The 16,939-nt window shown below is 37.7% G+C and overlaps 1 protein-coding gene across 1 annotated transcript in view; it reads left to right on the forward strand.

Moving 5' to 3' along the window:
• The window catches only part of rimbp2b (RIMS binding protein 2b), a gene marked incomplete at both ends in the record, with an annotated part of 81,375 nt that overhangs the window by 34,285 nt on the left and 30,151 nt on the right, over positions 1 to 16,939 (forward strand). The window contains 2 exons of the mRNA XM_079251354.1: positions 12,295 to 12,378; positions 16,729 to 16,818. Coding sequence (XP_079107480.1) covers positions 12,295 to 12,378; positions 16,729 to 16,818 — 174 coding nt within the window. The remainder of the gene's footprint in view (positions 1 to 12,294; positions 12,379 to 16,728; positions 16,819 to 16,939) is intronic.

Below are 16,939 nucleotides of genomic sequence, written 5' to 3' on the forward strand. Positions count from 1 at the left end.
TTTACAAGACTTGAGGCTAATGCACTAAACACTGCTCAATGGAAACGCCTGAAAATCGCAACTGTTGTTTGTCAAAACTCAACATATCGCTTTAATTTAGCAAAAAAATGTGATGGAAACGCATCTTTCATTGTGGTCCTGAAGAAAAACCAAACACTACGCAATAATTTAATTCTAGTAAAATGTCAGTAGCTTTACATAGGAGGTTTTACAAAGCAGTGAAAACTTGTGCTAACTTGATTTAAAGCATACTGTCTGTACTACGTTGTACCTGAGATGACTTAAGGTATGCTTAGTTTCAGTGATTCTAAATTGCCTGGTTCTAAACTAATGTTGGGTCTGTTTTCTGTCCCCTGGTATCAGCCAGTCTTCACTGTTTGGATGACAAAAGTACTCTTTACATGTAGTCAGATGAATGTCATCTTAATGTATTCAGAATTAAGTTTTTCATTCATATGTTCCTTCTTATTCTGTTTTTGCATAACAATGATGTCTGTAATTAATCTCAAGTGACAAGTGACCTTAATTTCTTCTATTCAGCTTGTTGAGAAGGTTTGCTGTGTTGCAGAATACTCAAATTGGCTTTATGGAGAATTCGATGACTGACTGATCGTAGTGTTGTTTTTCTACTGTTTATCCTCTCGCTGTGTGTGTGGAAATCAAAGTCTTGACAGCTCTCCCTGATCCTTGGATGAGGACAAGCGAACATATCGACATCTGAGCTTTGTGTAGCAGCATTTATCCAGTGCAGCATCTTGTTTATATGTTAATGCTGGACTGAGTCACCTCGGCATCAGAGACTTCTTTCCACTCAAGCTTTTGGTTGTAAAGAACAGATTTCATTTTAAACTTAAATCGGTTTTCAGTTCAACAAAAAATCTCCTGTGATTTTTTTCAAATTACAGTATTAACTAAAATCACAGCTGTTTATTACAAGACATACGTTACTGTGGCTTCTGGGAGCCAAAGGCTGAAATAACAAGTTACTTCTTTAACTTGGAGTTAAATGACAGCTTATATGTCCAGCTTTTCATGTGTCTTATTGTATTTTCTTATCAGTAATTATCCTTTAGCAGTGGTTTTTTTTTTTTGTTTTTGTTTTTTGTTTTTTTTTATTGTGTAGTACTTTGATATGTGAATTGAATGTGAAGGGGTTTATAAATAAAATACATTATTATCATTATTATTATTATTATTGTTATTATTATTGTTGTTGTTGTTGTTGTTTAGAATAAGTAATATGTTGTCATCTGGGCTGAGAAATTGGACTTGTCTAGTTGTGGTCTCTAGAAAAAGTTAGCAACATTTCTAGAGTTATTGGAAGATCCTTTTTTTCTGTACTTCGATAGCCAGTATGGAGATACTGATACAAACAAAGTCATTACTCAGCTGCTAGAATTTCTCACAGAAATTGGTTTATATTTCACCAAAATGCTTTTTCAGACCGGGCTTAGAGCCAGACAGTATACAACCCCCCACACAATGAACTACAGAGAAGCCTGCCAGTTCCAACTAAGTTTTTCTCATGATTTTTGGCCACATTGAAAATAAATCTTGTGAATTCCCTGTCCACAAACAGCTGAGGCCTCTCTTAATTTTTTAGCAAGATCAAGGGGTATAGTCCTCATTACTTTTGACTGAGAAGTTACATCACTGGTTAGAAGTAAAATGTTGCCGTTTTCCACATACTGTTTGTCTTAGGCCTGGATTTTCTCTCTATGCATGCACATGAAGTGAAGGATAATACTTTTGTTATTTGTGTGTCAACCAGAAACTAGCAGTATGCTCTAGCCTCAGTGGCTTTTCTTAAAGATTCACTCAGTCAAGGCATGTTAGCCTGCTCAGATTTGTAGCATTTCACACGGTACCCTCTCAAATACAAAACTATGTGATTCTGTATGCAGTAAAGTACTAGACTAACACAAGACAAATTGACCCATAAGACGACACACGTCTTATTATTTCTATTCCTCCTTATCTCCTGTGAACCTTTACATTTGTGTCCCTGTTAGAAGCCAGCAGAGAAAGAGAATCTCACAAACCTGCCGTGATCTCATTAATTCCCATTGAACCAGGCTGTCTGTTTGTCTGCACACTTGGGCCCCAAACAGATAAGCTGATTATAACACAAAATATTACATTCTGTCCTATTTGTTCTGATCCAGTGTTATCCTGATGTCACTATAATACAAAATCACTGACCTATGAATTGTCAGGGTAAACTAAGATTGATAATTACAAGGGCTAATGTGTATAACTCTTTGGCTTTACACTGGTGCTGACCTTAGGGCTGTTCATGGCTCTGACAATATGCTGATGGTTTATCTGCACCTCAAATGTTTGAAATATCAGAGTAGGAACAGGACCACAAGGATTCTCATTTTTTCCTGTATTATCATGTATGAATTCTGTTGTATTGGATGGTGATGATTTGGAAAATGAGGGCATCATTCCAACAGGCTGGTCTATAGTAGACACCAATGACCACCGATTTGGATGCATCATCTTTCCTTGTCTCAGCTTAGTTTGGAAAAATGTCATCGTCTCTAATACTGCACTGACCTCTGCTAATTCAAGCACTTCTACTATCCTACACAGCAAAAACTTTTGAGCGAAGGGGCTGTCACAGGCTGAGGCTGCTTGTCTCATGTTTTGATCTTGTGCCAGCGCCACAGACATATGCTGCTCCATCCTGCAGGGAGGAGCTATACTGGATGCAGGAAACAGCTCTTCAATGTCTTTCCATTCATTAAGCACATCCTAACAGCTGGCAACCAGTTAATTTACTCTATCTAAACTCGAAAACAAAAATAACTTGTACAGCACAAATTTACACATATTTTTTAAAAGGGTGAAAAGCTATTGATGGTAAAATATAAAGTGTTAAAAACTTATTTGAAACTGACATTCAAGCTTTTACAAAAAAAAAAAAGTTACAGTTTTTCTAAAACTGTATTCTTTGCAAAGATCATTTGCATTGAATATAATGAGGACCAATAGTTACTTATTACCTAAGTAAAGTCAGACATGTATGGGGTTCACATTTATTAGTGGAAATCCTGTGTCAAGTAATGGGAGACAGGTGGTGCTCAGGAGGAGATAAAGAGAAAGGTTCTCACCCTACAGGAGTCTGGCACAATCACAGGAGAAACAGACGCTTTTGCCTCCCATCTGGGGGACAAGCTCTAACTATCAATGCCAGTTTACAGGACACTCAATTACTGGTCAACAGTGAGTTAGTTACCTGCTGCCCATAGCTCTCTAGGGCAAAATCATGATTGCAGGAAAGTTAAGACCTGATTAAAAAAAAGAAAAAGCTTAAAATGACAAGAAGATCAAAATGCAATACATATGTAAATGATCAAAACAGCTTTTTTGTAAAGAATAGTGTCAGAGTGGGAGTGGGGCAACTACCTATGAATGTGGTTTTGTTTCGTTTACTTTGAGGTTTTCTTACACCCATAATATTTCATGTTTTATGCTATCACCACAATTTAGTTTGTCCCTTACAATATAAATAATTTAGAGAAGATTAAGGATGATAATGATGTTAAAGGGAATTTCATCGTGTAAGGTGCAATCCTATCCTGGAAACCAGTCATCTCCAGTCCCTTGAAAGCACCATGTGTAGAATCATTGTCAATTAATAGGTAATCTGACCACATGAGCAAGGAAATACTGTGGGAAACCTTTTTCAAGCACTAAAATATTCATTATTTTCAAATATACTAGTATCTTTGCAACCCTTTTCTTAACCTTGTCCAGAGGGAGAGGTGACTTCTCCGGGTTCTGGGACATCCTACTAGACTATCACATGTGAAAATGTGAATTGTTTCAGATTTTCTTTCAGCAGCAAAATGATGCAAAGAACTAAAGACAACAACAGGCCTCCTATTGGGTGTAGACGACACCGTGTAATACCACCCAATATGGGTATCAATTTCAAGATTAATAAATTCAACTAGAAAATGAAGTTCTTGCTTTTCATGGAGTTGATTAAGGATTAAATAAATGTTTTTTGATACTAAGTCATGACAATTCTGACTGTCAAAAATAGTCCTTGTGTTGTAGAATTGTCCAGAATATTGTCACATATATGTTCCTTGCCTCTTTTCCACCTTTTTTTGTTTTGCTGCCAGCAAATTCTGATTAGCTTAAATTTTCTACGTATAATGTGAAGACAATAAAAAAGTTTTTTTTCTCCTTTTTTTTTTTTTAAAACTGTTTCTTTTGAATGAAGATTTAAATCTATTTGCAAAGTAAATATATGTGTAAATGTATGTATATCTGTCTAAAAAGTAGCAACCAACATCAACCTTCAGGTCTACATGGAAACATAACTTCCTGCCTACATAGCCATTATATATAGAGCACTGCTCTCTGTGATTTATGTGTTGTTATTTATGTGTTTAAGAGCCTTGTCCAGATGATATTTAAACTAAAAGATGCATGTTTATGTGAACTGTCTTATGTTACAATATGTTTACCGCTGTGCTGTGAGAGAGGAAGGTTACCATGTTAACTAAATGACGGTCTCCAGCTGGGGATGAGTACACCACTATGTCTGAGTGTGCAACTGGCCTGGGCTTCAAGCATTTGCTTTGTTTCAACATTAAGATGTTGTCTTAGGATGTAGGCTTTCAGTCAGCAAAATGCTTTTATACATAAACCTAATGAAACATTTATTTTTTCTATTTTTTTGGTTATTTGGCAATATTGAATTGTGCAGTGTCATATAAAAGTGAATAATTATCCAGTCCCCCACTTATTTTCACATGATACGAGGAGTCTGTTGTGAACGTATGAGTCATTGTTTAGTTTCTATTAAGATACAAGTCTCATGTGGGATCTTTGTATTCATGCACTGGGATGATCAGATTTACTGTCTTCTCACTGGAGCCTCTCCTACGCAATAAACCTGCTGTCTCAATTTGATCATGTGTGCCTGGTACCTTACACTTTATTACAGATCCTAGCTTATCCTCTTTGTTGTGCCCACACAGTTTCTATCAGTCCTTTTATTATAGAGAATCGTAACAATTACATGGTATTTCCTCTTCCTGCTTTTTCTACCATTTTTACCTTTTCTGTACTTTTCTGTCCCACACCGTTTCATTTCCTTTGTTTTTTACTTCTTCTCACCTTGTCCTCTTAAGTAGTGGTGTGTTTGACATGAGCAGGCAGGTAGTGTGGAGTTTGGAGAGGTCAGACTAAGAGCTGAGTGACAGCTACATTTGTAATTCTGCAGCAAGCTGAGGTTTAGTTTAGGAGATACAGGGAGTTTGTAAACAAATGGAAGGAAAGAAATTGGAAACAAGCCATGGGAATCTTTTGCCACTTGCCACTTTGCTGTATTTTCTATGAATCATTTTAAAAACAGAGTTGTTGTCCCCAAAACAGAATGTTGAAGAATTGAGAAGCTTATATGGTTAATAATGTCCTCATCTTATTTTTTGCATTCTACCCAAATTTCCTTATTTTTATTTGCATTTATATTCAAGTCTCACTCCCTTGTCATATCTCCAATCAAATGTGCATTAACAGTCTTTTTTTCTTCCACCTCATTCCCCCAAGGTCTCTATTTATAGTTTTGTCCTGCTATTTGTTTGTTATACAGGGATATTGTTTACAACTGTTAGGATTTACACTTGTCTTTCGTGTCAGCATGTGGTGTAGGAGTCATTCTACTTTTTGTTGTGCATGCATACACAGGCTCTCATGCTAACACAGACACTGATTCACACTTGTGGGCAGCAGACTAGTACAGTATTAGTGGAGTGCAAACATCTGTGTCTATGCACACAGCGCAGAACTAAGCATCAGAGGTTATATAACTTGCTCTGCCATTTCAAATGATCTGAAATTAAGTGCTTACAATTCTGGGCTAGATTACTGCGTGTCTGGGCCAGCAGTATGTGCAGCTAGTCATAAGCTGAGCAGGACAGTCATGTTGTCTCACAAAAGGGGGAATCCTCTCTGAAAAAACTGACATTGCATTTCTACTCTGTCTTCTTAATGAGTCAAATAGTAGTAACAAATTAGAAATTGTACAGTGTGGCCATCAATTTTACCATGATGAGCCTTAGTTTTGTTAAAGCATGCTATATGCCTGCAATGATCAAAGAATAAAACGCAACTGAAATCTCAGATTTTTGCAAGAAGTGTGGGTGGTCCTCTAATCACATCCTGCAGGAAGACTTATTCCTGTGCAAGCCTGTGTAAATTTTATTTATCTATAAAATTTGCCCTGTTTGCATAGAAAACAGCTCCTGGTTTTAAAATGAAAAAAAAAAAAGCCTTAGGCAGAATTATTGCTTTATCCATCATTATCCATCATGCATATTCAATGTAACAAGGAGTGAAGAGTGAGAGAGTAATGAGGTTACCCGTGCACACTGGAGATTATACACACAGCATTCCCAACTCTAAAAGATCAAAAGACTGAGGGTAGGAAGAGGAAAGCCTCTTGCGTCAATTAGTCACTGCAAAAATAATACTATGGCATCTGAAAGTCATCTGATGAAGATGAATTGCTTTGCAGTGAGAACATACATGTGCTACTGTAGTGTCGTTCTTATAGGGAGCTGTCCATGGTCCTGCATACTGAGACAAGGCTTACAGAGGAGGCTCGACTTAGTCAGGCAGTGTTTAGCTATAAATGCTAACAAGAGCATTTGAAGATGCTCACGTTATACCTTGGTAATGTTGTCCTTATAATATTTACTCTGCTCATTATCTTTGTCTTCCATGATGACATTCGCTAATTTACAGAAAAATATCTAAAAATGAATTGCAACTATTAATGAGGGTTTGAAAAAGTACTGGAAAAAGATAAACAATGGTGTTAAAGCTGGGGGCTTCATACTCTTGCCTGACAGCAACAACATTCCTCATTCGATGTAACCTATAAGCATTTCTACATATTTCACATGCGAGACATAAAGGTCAGGGGAGTTGTACTGGTGTGCCTTTTATTGTAAATTAGGCACATACACGTGTATAAAGTCATTGACTGCCAGGTGCTGTACCAGAGCTCCATGTGTTTTGGAGTATTTTTACTCATCTTTTGGAACTGCAGAATGTGGGGGGCCGATTTGGCCAGATGAATGCGTTGGGGTGCACAACATGTCGGGTGTGCGCTTGGGGAGTGTATTTATTCACTCTCTCTTTCTCTCTCTCACACTCTCTCTCCCTATATATATATATATATTCATTCATTCATTCATTCATTTTCCGAACCGCTTATTCCAATTCAGGGTCGCGGGGAAGCTGGAGCCTACCCCAGCCGGCTTTGGGCGACAGGCAGGGTACACCCTGGACAGCTTGCCAGTCCATCGCAGGGCCACACACAGAGAGACGAACAACCACTCACGCTCACACTCACTCCTAGGGGCAATTTAGAGTGACCAGTTAACCTATCATGCATGTCTTTGGATTGTGGGAGGAAGCCGGAGTACCCAGAGAGAACCCACGCATACACGGGGAGAACATGCAAACTCCACACAGAAAGGCCACTGACCAAACCAGCCAAGGATCGAACCAGTGACCTTCTTGCTGTGAGGCCACAGTGCTAACCACATATATATGTATATGTATATATATATATATATATATATATATATATATATATATATATTATATATAATATATATATATATATATATATATATATATATATATATATATATATATATATATATATATATATATATATATATATATATATATAGGGATAGGGATATATATAATGGGATAGGTAATGTTGGGGAGCTAGCAAAATTTAAAGTGGCGCCCTGTCTTGGCTCCTTTCCCTCTGGTTTTGCTCCTTCCATGATCCAAGACTTTTTTACCAATGATTTTCTCTTTCTCGGCTGTTTAGCTAGAGGAGGCAAATAAACCAAGCCAGGTCAGGGAAATCCTTCCTGTATTTTCTCAGTCATGTTTGCCTTCTGAGTTTTTTCTTCACTTCTTTGTGTTTTCATCCTGACACGCTATTTATGTGCTGGGTGTGGCTATCAGGTATGAGTGAGCGGAGTGGAGCTGGGAGAAGAGCTTACGAAAAATAAGAAATTAACAACTCCATTTTGGTCCGAACGTTTGGATTGGTCAGAGTTGAATGGTCTAACTATAGATATCATATATATACATAGACGCTGCATAGTATCACGCTTGACGTCTTATCGGGCCACCATCTTGGATGGGTCTCCCAAGCGCCTCCAATGCATTTATTTGTAAGGTGAAGCAACCAAAACACAACAATAACTTTACCAGTTTCTACCTGATTGTTCTCACAGTTTGGTTTGTTACAAAGGGAGATATTGTTATGGTACAGATCACTGTCAAACATTAAAAACAATGTGCTAAAATATTTTTTATAATTCTATTTAACAAAGATATAAGGTAGTTACAATATGAATAAATGAACAAATGAATTTGATACTAATATGTTTGTTTATTGATGGATTTGGACTTATCTATCTATTTTTATCTGGTCCAAATTATTATTCTTCAACCTTGTGAAATGTAATTTCACACTATCTGCTTTCAATATTTCGCCGGTTATTGCAACCGTATGCTGACCAAAATGCGGTAATAGTTGCTGGCTTTCTCTTGACTATATTTAACTCTTTGTTTTTTAATTTATCAATTTAATGATACAGTTGTACAAAGTCTGAAAATAAAGTATTATATCAAAATTGTGCAATCCAAAAGTTACCCAGAAAAAAATTGGAGAGCACAAACCTCCACCAAGGCTGTTAAAAATTCCCTGAATCTGGTGGTCCAGATCAACCCCAAAATTAAATCAGTTCTTCCTTTTTAGATTTCCAACAACTCCCGAAAATTTCATGGAAATCCATCCATAACTTTTTGAGTTATACTGAACACAAACAAACAAGCAAACAGACAAACTGGAAAAGCGCTCAGAGAGCACAAACCTTCACCAAGCACAATGTTAAAGAATCCTTTAAAAAGTTCCTGAATCCAAATGGTGATGTGGATCACCACCAAAATAAATTAGTTTTTCCTTTTCACATTTCCAACAAGTCCTGAAAATTTCATGAAAATCTGTCCATAACTATTTAAGTTATCTTGAACACAAAAGATAAAGATGGTAAAAACATAACCTCCTTGGTGGAGGTAATTATGCCACCATATAAAACTCTCTTTGTGAAGCATCAATATCATATTTTTCCATAAACACCTCATAGGAGTCAAATTTATCATTTGCATTTATTAGATTATTCACTGTATTAACATTATTTATAAACCAATTATGTAGAAAAGGGTTTTGTTTGTGTGTAATATATACGCGTTGTACCACAGAAAACAATTTTGTGGGGTAATTACGTAGACTCTGCAGCAAGACTGGAAAGTGGAGACCCATCCAATCCTTTGGGTCTAACAATATTTCTTTTTGCTCAGGATTACAAAATGTATTGACTTCTATCAGGACAAGGAACCACTTCGCTCAGAGTAAGAAAAAAAATATATCTCTGAGCAAGATTACCTAGCCCAGCTTTAAAGTATGGCCACTTTTACCATAAGCTGCACAGTGATGTGCCTCACAGCAAGAAGGTTACTGGTTCACTCCTTGGCTTGGGAGGCGTTAGAAATGTGGCTTTTCTGTGTGGAGTTGGTATGTTCTCCTAGGTTCTCTCTGGCTACTCCTCCCACCACTCAAAGACATGCATTTTTTTGTTAATTAATTGGTTGCTTTTCGTGAGAAGTGAGTGAAAACACCTGTAATAAGGGTACGGTTATATAGATTGCTCTGGATGCACCTCCCTTGTGCATGCATTTGCATTAGTGCCACAGAGGCATAAATGCTAGACACAGGCTATGGGACGGCCTTTCTCATCTATCTTCATCTGCTGTGCAGTAAACGCCTCTTCACTTATACAAGAACTCATTACTCACCGTGGCAGCCATTTGAATCTTTCATCAGAAGGGATTTTTAATTGAACACTGGCAAATGTGCTCGCAACAAATGGGCTTCAGGAAGCTTGCAAGTGCTGTGTTTGTATGTGTATGTATGTGTGTGTGTGTGTGTGTGTGTGTGTGTGTGTGTGTGTGTGTGTGTGTGTGTGTGTGTGTGTGTGTGTGTGTGTGTGTGTGTTTGTTTGTTTGAGAACATGAGTGTCTGTCTATGTAAGTGTGTGAGTGAAATATTCATCAGTGTCGTAACCGGCTGGTTCTGAAAATTGTACACATTAGATACCAGCCCACATGGGAGATGGCAAGCTGTCTGCGGAGGCTCTGTGTGATTCACTTACAGGAAAATATTTAGAGGCAACGTGGTCGTGTATAGTTTATTTACGTTTTGCATCACTTACTGGTAGAAACTTTACTCAGAACCCTTTTGCACACCATAAAATATTGGTCAGCTGCTCCTGTGGTGGACACCAGAAAGTATAAGAATACACTGCAACAATTTTGACCTATCACCTAGTAATAACTGGTGAAAACACATTGATCAAATAAAAACCTCAGATTTAAAACATGAACTTTTCTGCCCAGTGGTTCAAAGGTTGGGCTTTAAAGGATTAAAACCAACCCAATCCTTTTTCCCTCTTCATTTGAAATATGGTGGTTTTGTAACTGTTCAGCACAAATTATCAAAGAGAGACATCTTCCAATTTTGTCATATTTTTTTAGTTAAATTTGGTAGTAAATTGAAGGTTTAGATTTAACTCATGCCCCTACAATTTAACATAAAAACACTGATCTTATCAACTATTGTAATAGTTTATACCTTGAAATGAAAAGACAGAAAAGCCTTTCCACACAGTTGAGCTGAATGAGCTGGATCTCCAGTGATCCAGCGACCACAGATAAAGGGTCAAAGATTTAGTCATGCCAACTGTCACTTGCCTTGGCTGAAATGCCACAAGTTCACAGATGGGTTCAAAGCATTTTCCTTTTCTTACTGCACATTCTGTTCTCTGACCTTAATGAACACTGTCTCAGTTAGAAATGTCTCTGATCATGGATCAAGAAGCCAGCAGATGTAGAAAAGTAAATATAATCCAATTTAATTGATTTTAATATACTGCATACAAAGTCAAATCAAGCTGTGAGCATTGCTGTGTTGAAGTGCACATTCATGCTTTCCCACATGCAGCTTGAATTGTGTGCTGTGGGCTTCTGGTAGCTCCACTGGTGCTTTTTTTAGTCTTGCTCAGGGACACGTGGTGTGATGCTGCCAAGAATTTGTGTGTATGTGTGTGCATTTGTATTACACACTGACATAGATAAAATCCTGTTTAATTCTATACTCTAATCTTAGAACATCCAAGCACCCTTTCACTCACAGACCACATCAAGAATGTTTCTTATGCACAGATAGAAACTAGTCTGCTGGTGAACAGAGGATCTAGTTGGTGATGTAAGCCTGACATAAACTTTATATTACATGAGCGATGCTATACTTGGCTGTGCATTATGATTTTAAAAATGTCTGTGCTCCATGTAAATTGACACTTCACTACATGATGCATTAAGGCTTCCCAGAAGATTTTGATATGAAAGACTCCTCGCAAAAATTGAGGAGTCTCTGTTAGACTTGTATATATGGGCACTTCGATGGGGAAATCCCATTCTCTATGCCTGCCTCTGCAGAGAAGCTGCAGAAGAGAGGTAGGCTCTCTGAACAAGCCTGATAGACTGTAAAAGTCACTCCCTGTGGGAACTGTAGTGAAATCAGAAAGCTGGTTCTCACATATACATACTGATTATTTTTCAATAGACATACGATGTAGAGGTAAAGGTAAAATAATTTATTAAATAATACAGTTTGTTCAATAACTATATTTTTCTAAAACCAGCTACTTTGAGAGGTTTACTAAACATTCACATTCAATCCAAATCTATGCAAACACTTTAAAAGTATGAGTCTGAGAGGGGAAAGTACCCAGAATCTAATTATTGCTTGTGAGCCTGAACTGCAACTGACTTTAAACAGAATAAACATCTTGGGGTTGTTTTTTTTTTCCTGAAACAATGGCGTTGGAGCTGTAGTTTAATAGGTATAAAGGACATGTTGTGTATTCAGACCACATGTTGTAAAACAGTATGATAGTCACTGTAAAAATTAGACAATCTTACTAAAAAGATCATGTCATGTTACGTCATCATGACTGATTACTGTTCCAGTGTTAACATCATTAGCTTGAATTCTACCTACCTCTACATACCTATATCCTGTAGCTCCCTTATGCCTGCTCAGTTTTACTAAGCTCTCTTCTCTTCCTGACAAACCATAGCAGCTGGCTTCTGTTTTTTCTCTCTCCCCAGGAGACTGAGATCAGCACCAGAAGGAAGGAGTGTGAAACACTTGAAGCAGAGGTGAAGAAAAAGAATCAAACATGTCAGACTTTGGTAAGTGCTCCAAAAATAATCATTGGTCTCTACATGAAAGGATAGAGGCTAAAATTGATTTTGTAGCTTAGAGCCTCACTCACTATCATTGCACACAAACATCCCTAATAAATAATAAGTGCCAATGATAGCTTGCATGATGGAAATTAAAAATAGAGGGAAACTCATTTTTTGTGTGTGATCACATACAGAGAGGAGCTCCGTAAAATACCATAAATAACCAGAATCCTGTTAGTTTGCTCAACACTGTATGAGGTCAAAGATATGTTACACAAGTCTTGCATTTCCACTTGGCGTTTCCTGAAGGACATATTCTTATAATGGCCCAAAAATGTCATTCTTCCTGCAGAAGTGCTTTATGTTTAAACAAAAGGGAAGAAAAGCTGAAACAAAGCATAAAAAAAATAACAAAAAAAGGAAGTATGCATAAATCATCTTCATATTTCAGCTATTCGTCACTTAGATAAGGGCTCATAACTTCAGTGCTTTATGCTCATTGTATGACAGCATAATTAAAATCACTTTTCATTTGAAGTCATTGTTGTTGACTAAATGGCTGCCAGTGACTGATTTCTGTTTTAGGCCAGAAAAACAGTCAGAAAACAGTCACTGAAATGATCCAGGGTTATAGTATCAGGCAGGTCCAGGATATTGTTCAAATGTGCTGGGGATTAAAGATTTCCAGTTAAAGCTAAGTAGATTTCCAAGTATGCTGAAGTAACCTGTAGAAAGTAAGCCTTCGTGTTTTAAGGGAAAAACATGCATTGTGTCAAAGAAAGAGAGCCATCAGACTCAGAGGACATGTGGATGGTTGTGATCAAAAGACAGCTGCGTTTAATTCATTTTTATTTCATTTGATTGTCTGTCAAGATGGAAAACTTTGCTCAAGGTTGGTTTGAAAGAGAAGATCTTACGACTCGTATAATTCAGTCATACTTCTTGTAAAGTTGTAAAGTTTGCTACAAAAACATGCTCATTGTAGAAATAGACACAAAGTAATACAGAAGGCTTGAGATTGGATTGTTTTTTGCCTTTAAAAACTAGAAGCTTGAGGGATTTGTCAGTCTTTTAAATGTGACTGTTTGGTCTTAGACCATTTGAATTCAGCTTCTCCTGCCCCCAGCCCTCATCTTTAGATGAGCTGTCTTTGTGTGTGGCTCTCTGCCCCAAATAAACACTCCATTAAGACTGTTTTCTTCGCTGACCTCCCCTCACGTTCCTTGCCCACAGCAGCGTTTCCCACACCCATTTTCAGCTTGCTGAGTCCAGGGAAGCTACCCAGAGAACAAACTGTCCCTACATGTGAGCACAAATGACAGGCTGGTCTCCACAGACTGCAGCACAGTCTTCATTTCCCCATGCACCAAGCTTTGAGAACACAGACAAGTCCAGAGAACAAGATTGTGTATGGACGAAGAGTTGACAGTAATGTCATTAACTCACCTCTCTCACTGTCTCTTTGTTTTTTTTCTTCTCAGTCTTCTCCTTCATATATCAAAATAAAAATTGCACATAGAACACAGATCTATGTGCAACAGATCTATGTGCAAACTGTTTGTGCCTTTCCATCTGCTTTGGTGGTGGATTTTGAAAAGTCTGTTTAACAAACACTGACAGCCTCAGTATGTGCTGATTTTCTGTCTGAGTGTAAAAATTTCAGGTTTTGTTAACGTGTCTTCATGGTAAATTTAGCTTTCATAAACACACAGCCTGAGTGAGCGTGCAAGTGACAGTAAACACCGTCATTGATACCTGACACCTCCACCTTTCTGGGTAGCAGCTATTTGACTGGCATTAAAAAGCTGTTACCATAGTGACAGCCATTGCTTCTGCCAGCATTGCTCAAATAGGTGCTAATTTGACATCAATAACAAGGCAGACAGCAGGCAAACTTGTTATGTTCAAGAACTGCTCTGTGTTTCAATGCTTACAAATATCCCTCTGTAGTGGTTATAAACTACCTGCTTCTGTTGTCAGCGTCGCTGTTTCACACACACACACACACACACACACACACACACACACACACACACACACACACACACCTCATGTCAGGGTTATGAGTGCTTTCTGTGACTGCCATGGCACATGACGGCAACTGTATGTGCAAAATCAAAATGATCAAACTTTCATTTCAAATAGCTCATGTTTTCTATATTTTAGTCTAAGACAGTGATGTGTATTTTTCCCAAACACCAAAGTCTTTGGTTAAATGGCAGTAAAGAAGCGTGCAACCCTGACTAAACAGGAAAGATACTATACTAAACATTGTAGAAAATTTGTTGAATTTTATCATCTGCTTTGCATATTTTTGGCCCCAAAATGTTTTTCAAATTGATCACTGTTAAACCAAAACAAGTTTCTACCTAAGGGTCATCAGTGTAACGAAGAACAGGTTGTCTGAAGGGAATGTAAATTTGTCTCATTGACGCAAATGTGTTTGGTGAACGGAAAGAAAAATAAGCAGAAGAACCTGGCAGCTGGCTGTCATCCATACTGAGAGCAAATGATGCTCTCGCCCATAGCAGAGTCTACTGAACACAGAGTAAGTGGGTGAAATGTTTGCATTGCTCATGAGTTAAATGGCAGGGTTGATTCATCTGTCAGGCTTGTCAAAATAGTCAACAGACTAGAGTGAGTCACGCAGTGTCTGGACAAAATGCTCATTCAGAGTGGGAGTTGTCAGTAACACAGGTACTCCGCTCTGCCAGCCTAATTATATTTTTCAAGTGTATCATTCATGAAACTGTTCTGTCAATCCTTTCAAGAATGAAGAGAAAATATATTTAAGACTTTCCTGTGCTTTGCTTTTCATTTGCAGCAATAATTTGTCCTTTTTTATGTCTGTTTGTGTACATTTTCCATGTATATTGATGAATAGTATCCAAGTAAATTTAGCCTCAGCAGAAAATCTCATAGTTTTCAGCTGAAATTTGCCAAAGGCAGCTGAATGTAGGCCACATTGTTTTCTGCATGGAATTCTTTCCATCAGTGGGCTCACAGACCCTCCATAAAAATGTGTCTTGCCAAGGGATTAAGACTTACACTGATCTATTTACAGCGTTAACACGTCAACAATACAGGACAAAGACACAGATGATTCTCTGTGTACAAGACAATTTGGTCTGGACCATTGTGTGCAGTCACATGCAAAATCATAAAATGGAGATAGCATTCAAGCAGAAATGGTAAAGTCAGAAATGTTTTTCTTTTTTACCGTAATTTTCTTTGAGCTGGAATGCTAAAATATGAGCTTTTTCTTTCCATCGCGGCTCTTTGACCTTCACAGGGAACACCTGGAGGACTAGCCAGCCTTTATTAGCTCTGAATTGAAGGATCAATGGATATGAATAGGAATGCCAATGCAAATATATTGGTTGCACAAGAAGTATTAATATTGACAGAAGACAATTGATGCAAGAATTTTGTTGTTTCTGCACTTTGTTGTTTCTGTTCCTTAACATAGTGCATGTCAATATTTACTACTTTTGCTATATTTTCTAACATATATCATATTAGATACGATAAAGATTCATGAACATCACAAAGAAATTAACCGAAACACTCAGTGTTTTCCTGTCATATGTGCTCTTGCATAACTGATGTTTTTTTTTTGTTTGTTTTTTTGTCTTTTTTTACACTTACCTTCACTCTCTGTAATGTCTTTCATAAGTAAAACATAAGAGACCAAAAGCAAGCTCATCATGACAGGCCATTAAGAAGCACTGTTTTACTATAACTGCATCATGCATGAGCCACTAGGTTCCTCTGCTACCGACAAGAGCAACCCTTAGCCTGCATGCTGCTGGAGCTGCAGTAAATTGTACATCTCAGAAAAGTCAACAGTCAACACAACAAATCGCTTCCACTGCACACCTCACAACTGTTGATTGAATGTAATTAAGCTTTTCTCCTCTGCATTGTAGTTATGTTTTTTCCTCTGGCTCTGCACTTGACACACATGGTTGCAATGAGTGTTGTATGCGTTTGCAGCATGTCAGTTCATTTGATTTACATCACCAAACACACACACACACACACACACACACACACACACACACACCAGCAAAGAATAAATATTTTGAATGTTTTCTTATACCTGATTTTTTTATGTTAAGGACAATTATGCAGAAGTTGCTACTAGGATATTATAATTGTTCTGCTTTATGGCTTAAATGGCAACTTCTTTTAGTTTTCTAGAGCACAGTACAGAACCTCGAGCAGTCTCCTCAGATAAATAATGCATGGGCTATTGCTGACAACACACTGGGTCTGAGAGCAAAGCTCTTGTCGAATTATGGAGACTTTCTGGGGTTTTAAAAGCTGTTTCCTTCTGCCTCTTTTGCTTAGGAGAATGAGCTTCAGGATTTCCTTCAGGAGAACAAGCACTTGAATCTCCAGTGGTTCAACAACAGCCACAAAACCTCTGAGTATGAAAAGGTAAGAGGTGACAAAATAGGTTTTGTTGCACTTAAACACACAGACCCACCAGCTGTCCGTCTCTGTGTTGCCTCTTCTAGACTTTATATACTTCTTCACTTTAATGCAATGTCAAATGTTC

This window comes from Telmatherina bonti (assembly GCF_933228915.1).
Source record: "Telmatherina bonti genome assembly, chromosome: 13".
NCBI classification, from domain to species: Eukaryota; Metazoa; Chordata; class Actinopteri; order Atheriniformes; family Telmatherinidae; genus Telmatherina; species Telmatherina bonti.